At 36.9% G+C, this 19,048-nt stretch overlaps 2 protein-coding genes across 2 annotated transcripts; one reads left to right on the forward strand and one right to left on the reverse strand.

The window, feature by feature from the left end:
• Positions 1-7,147: 7,147 nt before the first annotated feature.
• LOC309475626 (uncharacterized protein) lies at positions 7,148-16,903 on the forward strand. The gene is made up of 6 exons (XM_082138492.1): positions 7,148-7,275; positions 8,636-8,959; positions 10,254-10,538; positions 13,074-13,382; positions 14,380-14,488; positions 16,137-16,903. The coding sequence occupies exons 1-5, from the start codon at positions 7,230-7,232 to the stop codon at positions 14,469-14,471; spliced, it is 1,056 nt and encodes a 351-aa protein (XP_081994618.1). The 5' UTR covers positions 7,148-7,229; the 3' UTR covers positions 14,472-14,488; positions 16,137-16,903.
• Positions 16,904-17,286: 383 nt separating this feature from the next.
• LOC309475664 (uncharacterized protein) lies at positions 17,287-19,009 on the reverse strand. Its single transcript, XM_082138570.1, has 4 exons — positions 18,786-19,009; positions 18,373-18,696; positions 17,999-18,292; positions 17,287-17,922 (listed from the first exon to the last, which is right to left on the reverse strand). The coding sequence occupies exons 1-4, from the start codon at positions 18,829-18,831 to the stop codon at positions 17,780-17,782; spliced, it is 807 nt and encodes a 268-aa protein (XP_081994696.1). The 5' UTR covers positions 18,832-19,009; the 3' UTR covers positions 17,287-17,779.
• Between the last annotated feature and the right edge of the window lie 39 nt (positions 19,010-19,048).

A 19,048-nucleotide genomic window follows, 5' to 3' on the forward strand; every position in this document is an offset into this window, starting at 1 on the left:
AGAGGTGCAGTCATTTGTGTACAGGGAGAAGAGCAGTGGTGAGAGAACACATCCCTGTGGAGCACCGGTGCTGATGGTGCGGCTGTCGGACGTGATTTTGCCCATTCTGACTAGCTGTTGTCTGTCTGTCAGAAAGCTGGTGATCCATTGACAGATGGAGCTAGGGACAGAGAGCTGGGTCAGTTTGGTCTGGAGCAGTGATGGGACGATGGTGTTGAAGGCAGAACTAAAGTCCACGAACAGAATCCTTGCATAGGTCCCTGGTTTGTCCAGATGTTGTAGGGTGTAATGCAGTCCCATATTGACCACATCATCCACAGACCGGTTTGCTCTGTAGGCAAACTGCAGGGGGTCCAGCAAGGGTCCAGTGATGTCCTTCAGATATGCTAACACCAGTCTTTCGAATGACTTCATGGCCACAGATGTTAAGGCAACAGGTCTGTAGTCATTGAGTCCTGTGATCTTTGGTTTCTTCGGGATTGGGATGATGGTGGAGCGTTTAAAGCAGAAAGGGACTTTGCACTGCTCCAGTGATCTGTTGAAGATCAGTGAGAAGATAGAGGCCAGCTGGTCAGCGCAGGTTTTCAGACAGGCTGGTGAAACACCGTCTGGGCCTGGTGCTTTCCTTCTCTTCTGTTTCCTGAAGATCTGACGCACATTATCCTCACTGATCTGAAGTGCAGGGGGGGAGGGGAGGGGGATGGCTGGAGGTGTTGATGGCTGTGTAGAGAGATGGTCAGGGCGGGTATGGGGTGTCTGATCGGGGGTCTCAAATCTACAGTAAAAGACATTCAGCTCGTTCGCAAGATGCTTGTTGCTGTCGATGCTGGGGGATGGTGTCTTGTAGTTGGTAATGTCTTTCAGGCCTTTCCACACTGATGCAGGGTCGTTGGAGGAAAACTGGTTTTCCAGCTTTTTGGCATAGCTCTTCTTAGCCACTTCAATCTCCTTTGTCAATGTGTTCCTGGCCTGATTATACAAGATCCTATCCCCACTCCTGTAGGCATCTTCTTTGACCTGACGAAGCTGTCTGAGTTTTGGTGTGAACCATGGTTTATCATTGTTGAATAAGTAAGTCCTGGTAGGGATGCATAAATCCTCACAGAAACTGATGTATGATGTTACAGTCTCTGTGAGCTCGTCCAGATCGCTGGCAGCAGCTTCAAAAACACTCCAGTCAGTGCATTCAAAACAGGCTTGTAAGACCTGCTCTGTGTCGTTGGTCCATCTCTTTACAGTCCTTATTACTGGCTTAGCAGTTTTAAGTTTTTGCCTGTAAGTTGGTAGAAGATGAACCAGGCAGTGATCGGAAAGTCCTAGAGCTGCTCTGGCGACGGAGCGATATGCATCCTTTGTTGTGGTGTAGCAATGGTCCAAAATATTATTGTCTCTGGTGGGGCATGTAATGTGCTGTTTGAATTTAGGCAGTTCACGTGTGAGTTTTGCCTGATTAAAGTCTCCGAGAATGATAAGAACAGAGTCCGGGTGTTGTTGTTCTGTTTCTGTGATCAGATCAGCCAGCTGTTGCAGCGCCGTACTCACGTGTGCTTGCGGTGGAATGTAAACACTGATGAGAACGAGCGAGGAAAACTCCCGCGGCGAGTAGAACGGCTTACAGTTAATGAAAAGCACTTCCACATCAGGACAGCACATCTTCCTTAACACAGTTACATCAGTACACCACCTTCTGTTGATGTAAAAGCATGTCCCACCACCGCGCGTTTTCCCCGTTGACTCCATATCGCGATCCGCTCTGAACAGCTGAAAGTCCGGTAGATGTAACGCGCTGTCCGGAATGGCTTCGTTCAGCCAGGTTTCCGTGAAACACAGAGCAGCAGAGTTGGTAAAGTCCTTGTTTTTGCGTGAGAGCAGAAGTAGTTCGTCCATTTTGTTAGGGAGAGAGCGGACATTCGCCAGATGGATGCTAGGCAGCGCCGTTCTGAATCCGCGCTGCCTGAGCTTCACGAGTGTGCCGGCTCGCTTCCCACGCCTGCGCGTCTTATACTGTTTCCACAGTGCAGCGGCGCAACCGACGACAATGTTCCGCAAAACGCCAGAAGAATCAAAAACTGGTTGGTGATCAGTTGGTGTGCACTGCCGAATGTTCAGCAGTTCGTCCCTGGTATAACTGATAGCGAATGACAAACATAAAACAGGACAAACTAACAAAAACAGTGTAACAACTGGAGAGCTCAACACCGAGGCAGCCATCCGCGGCGCCATCTTGGATCATATCCCTAATGTAATGATAAAAATTAAACTTTCATATATTTTAGATTCATTGCACACCAACTGAAATATTTCAGGTCTTTTATTGTTTTAATACTGATGATTTTGGCATACAGCTCATGAAAACCCAAAATTCCTGTCTCAATAAATTAGCATATTTCATCCGACCAATAAAAGAAAAGTGTTTTTAATACAAAAAAAGTCAACCTTCAAATAATTATGCTCAGTTATGCACTCAATACTTGGTCGGGAATCCTTTTTGCAGAAATGACTGCTTCAATGCGTGGCATGGCCGTAATCAGCCTGTGGCACTGCTGAGGTGTTATGGAGGCCCAGGATGCTTCGATAGCGGCCTTAAGCTCATCCAGAGTGTTGGGTCTTGCGTCTCTCAACTTTCTCTTCACAATATCCCACAGATTCTCTATGGGGTTCAGGTCAGAAGCGTTGGCAGGCCAATTGAGCACAGTAATACCATGGTCAGTAAACCATTTACCAGTTGTTTTGGCACTGTGAGCAGGTGCCAGGTCATGCTGAAGAATGAAATCTTCATCTCCATAAAGCTTTTCAGCAGATGGAAGCATGGAGTGCTCCAAAATCTCCTGATAGCTAGCTGCATTGACCCTGCCCTTGATAAAACACAGTGGACCAACACCAGCAGCTGACATGGCACCCCAGACCATCACTGACTGTGGGTACTTGACACTGGACTTCAGGCATTTTGGCATTTCCTTCTCCCCAGTCTTCCTCCAGACTCTGGCACCTTGATTTCCGAATGACATGCAAAATTTGAGCAACCACTGAGCAACAGTCCAGTGCTGCTTCTCTGTAGCCCAGGTCAGGCGCTTCTGCCGCTGTTTCTGGTTCAAAAGTGGCTTGACCTTGGGAATGCGGCACCTGTAGCCCATTTCCTGCACACGCCTGTGCACGGTGGCTCTGGATGTTTCTACTCCAGACTCAGTCCACTGCTTCCGCAGGTCCCCCAAGGTCTGGAATCGGTCCTTCTCCACAATCTTCCTCAGGGTCAGGTCACCTCTTCTCGTTGTGCAGCGTTTTTTGCCACACTTTTTCCTTCCCACAGACTTCCCACTGAGGTGCCTTGATACAGCACTCTGGGAACAGCCTATTCGTTCAGAAATTTCTTTCTGTGTCTTACCCTCTTGCTTGAGGGTGTCAATGATGGCATTCTGGTCAGCAGTCTTACCCATGATTGCGGTTTTGAGTAATGAACCAGGCTGGGAGTTTTTAAAAGCCTCAGGAATCTTTTGCAGGTGTTTAGAGTTAATTCGTGAATTCAGATGATTAGGTTAATAGCTCGTTTAGAGAAACTTTTCATGATATGCTAATTTATTGAGACAGGAATTTTGGGTTTTCATGAGCTACATGCCAAAATCATCAGTATTAAAACAATAAAAGACCTGAAATATTTCAGTTGGTGTGCAATGAATCTAAAATATATGAAAGTTTAATTTTTATCATTACATTATGGAAAATAATGAACTTTATCACAATATGCTAATTTATTGAGAAGGACCTGTAAAAGGGACTCCGGAATAAAAGCAGAATCAATAAAGTCAAAAATGTGATGTGCAGTCAGGTTTGAGTGTGTGCGCGTTTTTTGAGGAGTTTTATAGTCTTGATATTGTTTCTTATTCAAAAGTGGTGACACCCCCCACCCCCCCCCACCCCCCCACCCCACCCCCAAAAAAAAAATCAGCACCCCCAACCTAAAACCTCTTCCCGCGGCCCTGATAAGGACAGCCCGTGGTCAGAGGTGTGCCAAACCTGTCGAAAGCATGCTGCCTCCTGTTTGGACTTACCTATGCTCTCGACCTCAAATATCCCTCAAAACTGGTGTATACTTGAGATATATCAGAGGCTTTTTGTGGGATTGGACCCCGTGCATCCTAAGCCATCATCATGTCATTTTTGACATTGCAGTTCCAGTGTGATACAATGTGATGTTATGACTCACATTTACCTTTATCCAAACATTGCAGATTGGGCAGTTTGGATATTTCAATGTACTGTTCAGAACAGGTTGAAAATACACTTCTACAGTGTTTGTTTTATATTAGAGTGTACATGTGCGGGCACATTTATTTGCTGTTTTGTAGTCACTGTTAAAAGTGACACTGGTTGACACTTGACATTGAATAAATTATTGTCTTCAATCTATCTTCTCATCTTTTTCTTCTTCAATTGAATTTGTAATTGTTATTGACAAAGTCTGTTTATGTAAAGTTAATCACTGTAGTGCAGGACATAGACATTTAGATTTATTTTCTGAGGTTATAGCCAGGACTCAATTAAAATGTTTATTCACATACGATTAAGTTAATTTTACTAAGAAAATAAAGTTCATAAAACCTAATTAAAATGAGTACAGGTTACTTGTAGCAACCCATAAATAAGTTACCTGTACCAATAAAAGTAGGTTTATCTAACCGAGTAATACTAGTACTATTAGTTAACTCAACTCGATTTTGTTGCGTTTGTATTAAGTAATGTTAAAGTGTTCAATATACTTAAAAAAGGCTGCAAGTTGAATCAACATAAAACATCCAATGCAGCCACTTGCCTCACTTTTTATAAGTTAGATCTAGGTATTACTTTTTACAGTGCATATCAGGAAATTAAATTGGTTTGAATTCACTTAAATAGTGTACTAATGAGGGTGGGATGACATAATCAAGCATGAGGCCTGAAGGTATAATACTAGCTGTAAGAGCATCAATTTTGTTAATGAAATACTCTAAAAAGTTTTCATGTTATCCGAGTAATATCAAGGCCTGTTGTTATGTCAGGATTTAAAACTGAGTCTATTGACTTGAATAACGCTTTAGGATTATTTGGAATCTTCTTAATAAGATCAGAGAAATATTTTATCTTTGCAGTTTTAGCAGCCTTCTGATTTTTAATCATAGCATCCTTCGGTATATCACCTGCAACTTATCTTTCTGCCATTGCCTCTCTGCTTTCCTCCACACTTGTCGGAGGCAACGAGTATCATTATTAAGCCATGGCTGTGGTTTGGATTTTGCACCTATGATTTTAAAAGGAGCACCTTTTAACATGCTTGATTAGTGATATTAAAGTGCTTTATTTGTGTTACAAGTACATTACAAATTCATTATGAGTGTCTTTGAAACATACAAGCAATATATAAGTGTATATATTTTTTTTTTTGTTGTTGTTGTTGTTGTTGTTGACATTTTCACCTTTTATTAGGATAGGACATTAGCTAGACAGGAAATGAGAGAGAGAGAGAGAGAGAGAGAGAGAGAGAGAGGAGGGACAGGATCAGGAAAGGTTCACAAGCAAGGTTCGGGTCTCCCGAAATTTATGTCAGCACACTTGCCCACGAGGCTATCGTGGTGTCCTCCTGGGTCCCAGGAATAGACTTTTGTCCACTGTCCATACCATACATGTCACATGTCACAAGCTGGGTGTCCTGTAAAGAGCACATTCAGGGCTTTTCAGAGGCATCAAATGTTTGGATGTTTCACCATGAAAACAACTTCTCTTTGGTCTTTACAAATGTCTGACATTAATTTAGTGATCAAATGTTGCACTCTTATGGAATTATAATAATATATTGTAATTATAATTTAAATCTGACTACTTTTCAAATTGTATTTAAACCAACATCTCAGGAAAAAGTTATGGAGTTGCATGTCCACAGTAGAGGACATCAGGACTTAAATCATGTTTATCAGGCATTTTGGGAGACACAACAAGTGAATATGGAAATAAATTATACATCAATATTCCTATTAAATATTAGATATTATTATTAAAATGTGGCTAATTATTACTCCAATTATTACACTTCTTTTTTTTTTTTCATTAAATGTTGCTCCAAGAACACATTAATGTGCAAATTAGATACAGTGTATAGATACATTGCATTGAATGGGAATATTAATTTATGGCCATTTTACACACATATTGCTTAAAGTAAAATAGTGTATCAATTAATTCCATTATATCTTTCATAACATAGTTGAGAATCATCTTTATACACATTTTGGTTAAACAAAATCCTGAAACCCCAAGATTTATTGGTGATTAAAAAATAAAAATAAAATCCCATTGTTTTTGCCTATAATTTCATGTCATTTTATTTTTTTAAGAACTGAGTTCTGGTGTTCACTACAGAGGACATAGCATAACATATGAATAAAATATAATTTTTCAATTTTTTTTTATTTTTTATTTTTTTTTACCATTTGTTTCTTATGCTCTAAACTAAAAAAAAATTTTTTCATGGGTCTCAGGAGGATATTACTTTTCAATAACAAATGTACATTATTTTGAAAGTATACTTTCAATGCATTGTTACAATGATAATTTCCAGCACACAGTTAAAATATGCCTAAAATATATATTTTAATAAAGTGCAAATAAATAGACTTTAAAAATTAAACTGAATTTTCACTTCAAGTATATTTTTAGAAAATATACTAAAGTACAATTATTTTAAAGTGTGTTAAAAGTTGTATAATGAAAATAGGTAAAAGCATGATGATAATATATATATATATATATATATATATATATATATATTGTATATAAAGAAAGTACAACTTTTGTTAGTATATTTGCAATGTACTATTGAAAAAGGGAATATATTTCAGATACAATAAAGTAGGCTATACTTTACAGAAAAACTAAATTATCATGTATTCACTATCAAGTTGTTCCAAACCAGTATGAGATTATTTCTTCTGTTGAACACTGTAACCAGACGCCATTGACTTCCATGGTATGGAAGTCAATGGCGATCAATCAACTGTCAACTAGTTTTACCAGAAATTAGGTACTGGGGCTTTGGTTTTTACTTTGGAACACTTAGAAATAGAATGACGTAACACACCCGCCTTCACAGAAATCACGTGACTTTAATAGGACGGTTTATCTGAAGTTTAACCCATCGTCAGTATCCTAGACCTAGATCACTGCTGTCATTCAGTTTGGAAGCGGTCAGAAGTGACATCAATATGAGGAACCATTCTTTCCGTTTTGGGGTTTTATTGCTCGTGGGCGGTGAGTCTAATTTTTTTGATTAATTCAACACTTTCGGTTTCAATAAACCGGAAACAAAAATATTTATGTTATTTGCCTATTATTTATTTTTTATCTCCAGTGTTTCTTGACATAACATTGCATTACTTTCTACAAATGGACATGGTATTAAAGGGCACAGAATAATGACAGGTGACCGCACCATTATAATGTTATTTAAAGTGATTTATGGGTGTGTTGTAGGTGTGTGTTTGACAGTGAACACTAGAGGACGCTGACGCTGATGCTTAGTTTTATTACTTAATAACAATATTACAATATGCAAGCATGTTAATGAACATGTATTATTATTATTATTATTAGTAGTAGTATTATGCTTTATTTAACCAGGAGAATCGCATTAAGATATTTCTATCTATTCTTCCAGAGAGACTTGGTCAAGACGGCAGCACATAAAGTTTCATCACAAAATGACAATACCACAATTTACACATTCAAAATTAAATGAATAAAATCAAATCAAGAGAAACAATTGCAAGTGTCCTTTAAAACATTGTGCAGGAGACATTTAAAAGTGCTCAAGTTTGGAAATGCATCTAGATTAAGTAGGCTACATTTTGCTATTCATTCCAAGCCCAAGGAGCATAAAAAGAAAAAGCACATTTAGGCCTACCAGATTCTGACAATACCCTTTGGACTTTTAGCCAAATGAGAACCAGATCTTGTACGATAACTATTTGTATAATTAATTAGAAGATTTGAAATATAGGAGGGCAATTTACCTAAAAGAGCCATTGCAATAAACAAGTATTATGTAACTTTCTCCTTTGATGTAAAGATAACCAAGCTAAGGAATCACATAACATGTAATGATGCGTACGTACGTGACTCTTCACCAGAAACAAAGCTAAAGCTGCATGATACATAGAGTCTGTAGATGTGTTTATTTATTTGTGCATGTTTTTGTTTGCATGTGATTTTCCTGTTACAGATACATACTTTTACAATCTTATATTTACAATTTGGCTGCTAAAATGGTGCATTAGGAGGTAGAGACCAAGCTAATAAATGTCTGTTTTAATGTGCTTACTGCAAAACTCAAGTTAAAATCATGTTTTCTGAAAGCCAGTGATATTTTAAACTAAATAGCAGCTTAGTCTGTTGTAGTGATAGACTCAGTTCTGTATCATGTATACTATTTGGTGTTATTGCAAGTAACTTTGTTTTGTAACTATGTGTCGCAGGCTGTCAATTATGCTGCTGCTTAGTTTTATTACTCAATAACAATACACCATTCTTACGACACATAGCCTACTTTAACTCTACAATTTTGTTGCAGTTTAATCTCTCTTTGCAACAACTGTTTATGTTTGTTCATCAGGTGTGTTAGGTTATGCAGATGCATTGAAGTCAGTGTCAGTGATGGAGAGAGATTCTATCACTCTAAACACTGATGACAATGACATACGGAGAGATGATCTGATACTGTGGATGTTTGAAGATTCTGTCATAGCTAGAATGAATAAAGCAGATGCAATCTTCTCTACATATGATGATGATGGGAGATTCGGAGACAGACTGAATCTGGACAAACAGACTGGATCTCTGACCATCAGTGACATCAGAACTGAACACACTGGACTCTATCAACTCTACATCAGTGCCACAATTGAGACATCCAAAAAATTCAGTGTTTCTGTCAGTGGTGAGTAACTTGAGCCTGTTCATCTGGATTAATTGTCTATGAACAAGTTATTTGATCACAAGAGTTGCCTAAATGATTTGTTCACATATATTTTATTTTTCTTTATCTATAAGACAGGAAGAGGGTAGTCACACAAAGCTGGGTTATTATGGAGATTTGCTCAAATTCTAAGAAATGATCAAGCTTTTTATGAAATTGTGAATAAGCAATCATGTTATGCCATATTCAATTCATTTATGTATGGTAAGTCAGTGAACTTGACAACAGGATTATTATTGCCCCAGAAGTACATTAAAAATAAGGTCATAGAGATTTACTTTTGAACCTGATCCATTTTCTATTTAATTCCAAATATTTGTGTAGCTTGTCATAATACAGCAGCTTTACAGAGATGTGATTCACAAAGGACAAGCCAAAGGTGACCATGTCAAATCAAATATGATAGTAATGAGTTATTATTAATATAAAGAAGTCAGTGCCGTAGGAGGAATGCAAGATATGTTTGGTTATGACTGATGTTGGATTGCCCATGGAGTCTTCATGATGAAGGCATATGTATTTAACAATTAGAAAAAAAAAAAAAAAAAAAAAAATAAAATAAAAAAAAAACATTTTAACAATAGAAGTCCTATAGCGTGTTGCGTTATTGTTTCCTGATTGGCTGAAATGCAGACGACTGATTATGAGCAGATTATTTTGTATTCGAAAAGCTGAATTTGAAATGTAAACACTTCAAGTCTAATATTAAATCAATTTTTTATTGATAATTAAGACCCAACGTCTTAAAAGCTACTATTTAAAAAAAACATATGTTTAAACTTTATACATGTATGTTTAATACAAATAAAATAGAGTGTTGACTAACAGTGTAAAAGTGTTGATACAAAAAAAGCAAGTTAATACAGTCCAAAAGTCTGAAAATCAGCAAAACAATCTGAGTTAAGTTCATTTGAAAAATTAACTAAATAAAATTGGTGAGAATTTGTATTTGGTGTGACTCGCTTTTGCTTTAATGACTGCAGCACTACATGAACATCTTTTTGGAGCTACATTTACATCATAACATTTCTGCTTTTTTAAATGTTCAAAAAAACTAAAACTTTCAACTATTATTTCCAGGTTTCAGTATGATTTGAAATCACAGATTTTCAATGTGCTCTCAGGAGCCCACTGTAGGACCCCACTGTACATGTTAAGTTTCCATCTGGAAACGACTGAAAGCATTATAAACTTAATCTCTGAGAAACTCTTCCTGTTTGCTCTCCTGATATGTTTCTTTTTTTTGCTGATACAGATGTTGTGAAGTCAGTGTCAGTGATGGGGAGAGATTCTGTCACTCTACACACTGATGTTACTGAAATACAGAGAGGTGATGTGATTGAGTGGTTTGGAGATCAAGGCGTCCTCATTGCTGACTTAAACGGCGCTGCTGACGCGAGATGGAGTAACATTGATCTGAATGATCAGACCGGAGACCTCAACATCAAAAACATCCGAAGCGATCAGGCTGGAGTTTATGAAATAAAGATCAACACAAGGAGTATGATCTTGCACAGTAAATTGAATATTGCTGTTGGTGGTGAGTAGATTCTATTACATTCTGTCTTAATTGACTTTGTGATCACTATATTAAACAGTTACTGTTCACATATTTTTACATTAAATTAAATCTAAATGGAGGGGAGACCGGGGACAGTTGCAACATGGGGATGGTTGCAACATGTCATTTTTCTCCAATCAGAAACAAGCTAGAGTGATGACACTCATACTGCACATGCACAGTTAGACCCTCCCCCCACCAAGAAGACAGTAGACATATTCAACATCTGCTGCTGCATTTATTGATTTTTTTTTCATGAGATATATTTTTTGTCATACTGTCCAGATATTTTGTATGAATTAATCAAAACTTACTTAGTTTGAATTATTGTTTTGTTGACTTCTAAGTGACGTGGTTAGCATGTGTCAAAGTCAGTGTGTCTATATGATGTTCTGTCATGGCTGATAGGGTCGGGGACGGTTGCAACAAGTTATAAATTGCATGTTTAATAAAGGTTTGTTGCATTGCAAATTGTTCAATTCTCCCTGTCTGACACTGAAATATGGAGAGATTGAACAGCATCTGTAACTCCTGCACACTGAATCTATGTAGGACTATGTTCTACACATGAACAAACAAAACTCAATAACTGTTATTTGATAAATATCACTAAATAAATAAATTATAGGCTACAATAATATTATTGAAATAAATAATACTATAATATTATAGTAGGCCTAAAACAGTTAATATTTTCAGAATGATATGCTCACTGAGACAAAAAGCTCAAATTAATTAGAGAAATTTAAGGTATTTTTAACGTGTTGCAACCGTCCCTGGGTTGTGTTGCAACTGTCCCCTGGGTCGGGGTCAGTTGCAACATCTGGCTTCTTCCATTCAAATAAATACTGTGAACGATATGTCATATATAATCATATTTAAATGGTATGGGTAATTAGCAGACAGATGCAAGTTTAATATATAGCTGGTGTGTGGTGGGCGTTCTGGCGCAATATGGATGCTGCACATTGGTGGTGGTTGAGGAGATTCCCCCCATCTATGTAAAGCGCTTTGAGGTCTCAGAAAAAGCGCTATATAAATGTAACGAATTATTATTATTAATTATTATTAATTATATACAAATTTGGTTGGTCTAGTCCAAATAGTCTCTGAGTAACTGAGAGAAATGCAAAAAGTGTTGCAACTGTCCCCGGTCTCCCCTATCGTTTAAAATGCAGGATAAGCATGCAGGATTTATTTAATAATTTGCTCACAAGGATTTCCATTTGTTTATCAGGTGCTTGGAGTTAATAGGCTACATTTAAATGTTTATTCTTTTCACGAGTTCACATCTACATATAATTAGTACAATAAGTTTATGCGTATTTGGCGTGCTGTCCGGGGGGAGGGCTCCGAGCTCGGAGTTAGGCCCGAACCCAGAGTACTCCCCCCAGTTGGTAAGTGTAGATGGAACTGGAAGTGAGGAGATGGGGTGGAGGAGGGATGCTGACAAACTTTCAATGAACAGAGATAGGTCTGCTGTGAATTTATACTCTGTCATTGAGTTGATTACTGATTAATCTCCAGCTGTGCATAATTTGGTTAATTATCTGAACCTGCTCCTCCCGAACTTTGTTAATAAAACATAATTTAATGTACAAGTGTATCCAGTAGCCTAAGACTAATAATACCGTTATAAAATGCAGGCTGTAGGCCTATTGTAATGTGGTTCAATATAATAGGCGTATTTTTGAGCAGTGAAGCGTCCCCTGGTGGAAGAACAACTTTCCGCCCTAAAACGCTTGACTAAAAGTAACCAACACGTGTTTTCAATTTCAAGTATTCAATACTGAACAGTTAACATTTTTATTGATTTTGAACACCTCTTCATCTAGAAATGATCTATTGTTACTAACTGTTTGATTTTGCAACCTCCTCTGAGTTTGTTCAACTTGCTTCCTGAGACAGTCCTCGGGATATTATAGTTGAAAAAAGTTGAATTTAATGTAAATAATTGTATAGCTGTCTTAAACAAAACTCTGAGTGTGTTTAAGACAAAAATACATAAGTGTGATGTCACTGACCTTGCAAACCTGGAAATACTGTGATTATTTCATCCTCAACACTCATTGTATCTTGTATCAATCCTGTAAAAACAACTTTGTTTACAGACAGACTGATAAAAAACACCTGGGTCTGTGTCCCCTTACTCTTGGAAGTTGAGTAAAACTAGCCAATCATAGAGCTTTCTAGATCAAGAAAGTGCTTTCCAATCTTGTGTTGTCTATGAATGTGCTGCTGGGGCTGAGACTAGGCTATATTTCAGCTAATGACTATAGAATCAAATTTGATACAGCGTGCACTGGTCAAAGTTGCATGATTTTTTTTTGTTTTTTGTTTTCATTTTAAAATCTAAGTTGGTCAAATTATAGCCATATCATGTTTGTAATAAAAATAAAAAAAATGTAAGTGTTGAATCATACAAAACAAAACTTACCTGTGTGATTAAAAATAATTCATACGTTTAATCTCTGAGTAACCCATATGTTCTTCATGTGTTTGTTGTTGTGACAGATGAAGTGAAACCAGTATCAGTGAAGAAGGGAGAATCTGTCAGTCTACTTACTGGTGTTATTGAACTACTGGGATATGATCTGATATTGTGGAAGTTTGAAGACCATCTCATTGCTGAAATCAGTAAAGGGTCCAATCGGTTTTTATTACATGATTTCAGTTATGTGCAATTCAAAGGCAGACTGCAGCTGCATCCGTCTGGCTCTCTCACCATCAGTGACTGTGAAACCACAGACTCTGGAGTTTATCATCTAATGATGAGCAACAGCACATACACCTTACAGAGGATGCTAAATGTTACTGTCAGTGGTGAGTAGATGAAATAATTCAGAATCGGGGGTGTAATGGTACACATAGTCAGGTCTTTCCGTCCGGTTCACATGTTAGTGTTGTCTAAAATATGATTTTTTTAATACATATTGATACTGAAATATCAGAAAAAATATTATTGACCGTGTTCAATACTGTAATAAATGCTAGCATTGCATTATAAATAGACATTAGTGCCCCTCAGTTAAATAATCTTTGTGCAATAAGCTTTTGTGATTTGTTACTTTCTATAAGAAACAAAGTTTCATCTTTTGAATTCTGTCCATTTTATCAGGAAATTGAAATAAATAATTTTAACAATATGTTTAGTGCTCTTTGATGTGACTTGACAGATCACTGTGACAGCTCAGTTCAAACAGCAGCATGGAGTGTGAGTGGATGCTATCGCTGTCTCTTTACTACTAGTTACAGCACAAAATATTTTTGAGAACGGGTTGTTGGCCTTGGTTAAATTTCACCCCACAAAAGTTCTGCATTTTGTGTTATGTTTTTATAGTGTTGATATTTATAACGTTTGTTATAGACACAATAGTGACTGTCTTTGTCTTTGTTATAGATCAGATCATTCACACTAATATCTGTCTTTATCATTACAGTATCAGATCTTCACTCAGGTTATATAGTGCTGATGTTTATAGTGTGTGTTATAGATCAGACACATTCACACTAATGTCTGTCTTTATCATTACAGTATCAGATCTACACTCAGGTTATATAGTGCTGATGTTTATAGTGTGTGTTATAGATCAGACACACTCACACTAATGTCTGTCTTTATCATTACAGTATCAGATCTACACTCAGGTTATATAGTGCTGATGTTTATAGTGTGTGTTATAGATCAGACACATTCACACTAATGTCTGTCTTTATCATTACAGTATCAGATCTACACTTAGGTTATATAGTGCTGATGTTTATAGTGTGTGTTATAGATCAGACACACTCACACTAATGTCTGTCTTTATCATTACAGAGTCACGTTCAGGTGCTGTTTCAGGAATATCTGGTGCCAGTGTTGCTCTGATGATCTGGGCTGTAACTGTTGTTTTACTGCAAGAAGGATAAGTAACCAAGGCAAATGTGTAAGTATTATATACAAATCATAGCAAAAGACAAACAAAATTTAGTTTTTAAAGGAAATGAAAAGTAGTCAGGTTTTGAAGGTTTTTTTTCTTTTTTGTTTCCACAAGTTGTAACCACAGGCGTAACTATCGGTAAGCAGGGTACGCAGTTGCTGGAAGATATTGATTGACAGCCGGGGTCCCCTATCGCATTTTACTACTTTTAGTCTGATCGCATTTTACTTTAGCGCAAATTTATTTGAATAAACAATGACAACAACATATTTTACTGATCATTAAACATGTTTGAAACGAACAATGATAGATTTTGGTGTAATTTGTTTCGAACTGGGACTGGGGAATCCCAGGGTCCCAATTCGAATCCCGGATATGGTAAGTGAACATGCGTATTGCATGCAAAACAGTAAAAACTTTGAACTTGAGACAGACAATATCGATATGGAGTAATCGTCAAATTACAAACACAAAAGTGGCTTTCAAAAGCGAAAATGAAAAGAGGAATTTGAGAAATGAATGAGTAAATTACCAAAAATAGAAAGCTTCTTTAAAAAGATAGTACAGGCGGGGGTGATCGAGATTGAGCTGGTGAGTAACAATGTGTTATGGTGCGCCGTCACCAGTGTTTTTTTTTTGTTTTTTGTTTTTTTGGCGTAGGCCACTCCTGATTTTGTCAGTCATTTCATCTCTTATATGCTGTGTCTCTATGATCCTATCCTGTCCTATTCATGGTAGCCTACTCGTGGACATTGCGTCATCACGTGCTGTAGTAAGAGATAAGCATATGCATAAGGGCCCGGTGTTGGCTCGTTACACCACTGGTTGTAATTGATAATGTTACTCTTTTTAATGTATGATTTTAATGTACTATTTAAAGAAATAACAGAAGTTTGTCATTGAACTACTGTGCATGTACAAACATTATTGCCTTCTATTGGCTTATTACAGTGCAGTGATGGGAAGTCTGAATCCTTTTTACCGGTTAAAATAACTGATTCACTAGTTCGTTATACGTAATCATGCAATGTCATGTATAAAAAAAAATCTATTATTAAAGCACCCAATGATGATGTGAAATGTGGGTGTTTTACATGTCTAAAGCATATAAAATTAACAAACTATTCTTAATAAACACAAAAACTTTCATTTTGCTTCCTCATTTGAGCTCATATTAGCGGTTCATCGGTTTTTTACAGACATGTTAGAGAGTCTGAATGTTTCCTCAGTTCAGAGTATTGGTGACTCGAGAGTCGAAAACTGAACTCTTGACTCCAGAGAGATCTGCTATCAGTGAACTGCTATTGACTCGAGAACTACTGCCATTGCATCACTGTAACATTTCCAATTGGCCTATGTTTTATTTTTCATACTTTACGGGAAAGATGAAATATCTCGAAAACTATTTTCTAAGACTCTTTCTTGACACAATAAATTATAAAAATGTGTATCTAAAGTAGAAATAGACTACTTTGGGAAAACTACTGGGGAATACATTTGCAATTTATTTAACTTTTACTAATCACAAAATGTTTTCCACAGTGTGTAAATAAGTACTGTGAATTATTATTTTCAAAACTATAATTTATTAATTACTATTTTCTTTTATTAACTTATTATTTTTACTGTGACTCTTTTTGTGTTTTTATAACAGGTTTCAGTGAAGATAAAATGAATGAACCTCATGATCAGGATGAATAATCAGGAGATCCACAACCTCAACAGTATATCTGTAACAATATAAACATGAGCTGTATAAATGAACAAGAGCTTTATTTTATTTTGATTATGTGAAAAATTATTATAAACACTGTAATGAAACTCTAGATGGCACAGACTAATAGGTCCTTAACTCAATCAGTTTGCAATCACATCATTCTCTAGGGCAAAGCTGATTGGTTCTTGCTGTATCAGTAGCCAATAAGCTCGCGTGCTCAACCTTCAAATACTTGCTCTGCAGCAGCAGTAATAACCAACAGCAGCACCAAGACCAAATATATCATTGTCATACCCATTACCATGCCTAACACTCTGAGAGTTGTCATGACAGGGATGTATTTATATGAGTGTATTTTAAAGACAGTTTACAAATCTTTGGAGGTGTGTAGTGTAATGCAGAGCATTTTTGTAGTTATCCTTTTTAATTGTGTATATTTCCCAAAATAAATCATGCTTGATGTATTTTTTATTTTTATTTTTTTTTGCCTAATGCCTGACTACTTGAACAAAATGGAAAATTGTAAATACCATATTCTGGCTCTTTTATGAACTAAATCTGTCCTTTTTGTTTCCTGGTTAGATGTAAATCTGGAATTCTATAAATGTGGGCTGAATCCAAAGTGATTATTACTTTAATACCGAGTACAACACTGATCAATTTTTAAAGCTCATCTTAAAATGATTAAAAAACTAAAGAAAATATGGTATTCTGTCACTTTCATTATATATAAGTTAGCATATATATATATATTTTAAAATATTAATAATGGACTTGTGAAACTCATTGTATTCTAGTTTCTATTGCAATGGACCTTTTCCACTTAAATATAAATTGAATCAACAAAGGCTTGACTCGTATTTCCTCGAAAAGTATTTCCTTTGTAAACCATCGGGGCGTGATGGCTTTAATCCTTAAACTTTTTTTATTCTTAGATGTTAATCCTTCTCATTTATAGTTTTACTGTATATTTATTACGTCACAGGTATTTGTCTGGGTACTATGTCATGAATAATCTGAAATTGACATTTACATAAAAGGTGATTTGAATGGTTGTCATTAGTGTAATTGTAACGTGAGCAGAGAATCCAAATCCATGCACAAGTTTATTTGAAAAACATAAACAAAGAGAATTCAACCCTGGAAGCAGAGTACAATCCACACAAATGAATATAATAATCCATACAAAGAAGTCAAGAGAGCAACAATTTGGAGCACACATACAGGATCAACAACTAACAATTTCTGCGTCATTAGTATGAACATTTATGTTCAGTGGTCTGTATGCAAATGAACAAAGCCAATTGAAAGGATAAAACTAAGGCTATATAGTATGATGGCAGAATAAACAGGGTAGAGGATGTTAAGTCACTGAAACTGCCAGAGGCATAAAGAAAGTTTACATGTATACCACTAAGAGTGTGACTATTTACTTTTTGACCTACTTTTAAAAAATGTAACCTAAATAGTATGGGATTGGCATTAGACTATAATGTTGAAAAAAAAAAAATGTTTACGCAGAAAGTAAAAGAAACAAAAAAGCAGAGACTGTTTATTACTGTTATAAAATATCAGGTGCATCACTGTTTGATTGTCTGTGCCCTTCCAACTCTTTTGATGTCATTAACCAGAAGAACAACAGCAGCCACTGTAGCCACGCCCATCAGAGCAGTGACGACCAATCGGATCACAGCTTCAGTGGTGTCAAAACAAAGGTCGCAGTCTGAGGAAAGACGATAAATCAAGCACTGAAAATGTTGCATTATAAAATCTCTTACACAAAATTGGGTCCAGGGTACCTGAACATATCTGACAGAGTCCACTGATGTCCAGATGTGTGGTCTGGTTGCTGACGGGATTGTTGATCACACAGCTGTAAGTGTTGTTATCCTGATATTCCACCTCCAGAGGTAGAGAGAGACTGATGCTGAGATCAGACACACTGATGCTGGACAATACACTGATTCCTTTGTACCAGGAGAGAGTCACATGACTCATATTCAACACTGAACACAGGACGATCCTTGATGATCTTTCAGCCGATAAAGAACATTGTGAAGCGTCACTGAAGATCACAGGAACGGGTAGAGGAGCTAGAAAACACACACAAAATAAAGGGAACCAAAAAAAAAAATAATTATATTATTTAATTGAAACACGAAATAAAGCTCACCATAAACAGTGACACGGAATCGTTTGATTGACTTCTTATTGTTGATAATGATGCTCAGCTGATAAACTCCACTGTGTTCATTACTGACGTTTGTGATGGTGAGATCTCCAGTCTGTCTCCTGAGCTGCAGTCTATCTCTAAATCTCTCGTCGTCATATTCAGTAACGTTTCCCGCCGCTATTCTGGTTATTCGAGTTTTGCTCGATCCAAACCTCCACTCGATCTCATCATCGCTCTGTATGTCAGTAAGACCAGTGCGGAGAGTGAAAGAATCTCCCTCCATCACTGACACGTTTATCTCATCAGTCTCAACACCAAACACTCCTGAAGAACAAGATTAGATAACATAGGCCTAAATATGTAAAAATCTAAATTATTTGAATGCTCCAAAAAGTAACGTATTTAGAACTTACCATCCAGAAGAAAACAACATGAACAAAACAAAACAGCGTGAATCATTTTCTTCCGTTCGAGGTAAATCCATCAAATGGATTTACGCCAGAAAAGAACTCAGTTTCATTTCATGAAACACGACATGGTCGCGCCTTTAAGCGTGTTCCATTATCTTAAACACAATATCTGTACAAGATAACTTGCTGGTTGGAGCCAAACGGGGGAGAAAAACTCTTCAGCCAATCAAAAGACTCCTTCAGTCTGCTCGCCTCCGTGTGGTGCG

The sequence above is a fragment of the Leuciscus leuciscus genome, assembly GCF_965113295.1.
Source record: "Leuciscus leuciscus genome assembly, chromosome: 15".
NCBI classification, from domain to species: Eukaryota; Metazoa; Chordata; class Actinopteri; order Cypriniformes; family Leuciscidae; genus Leuciscus; species Leuciscus leuciscus.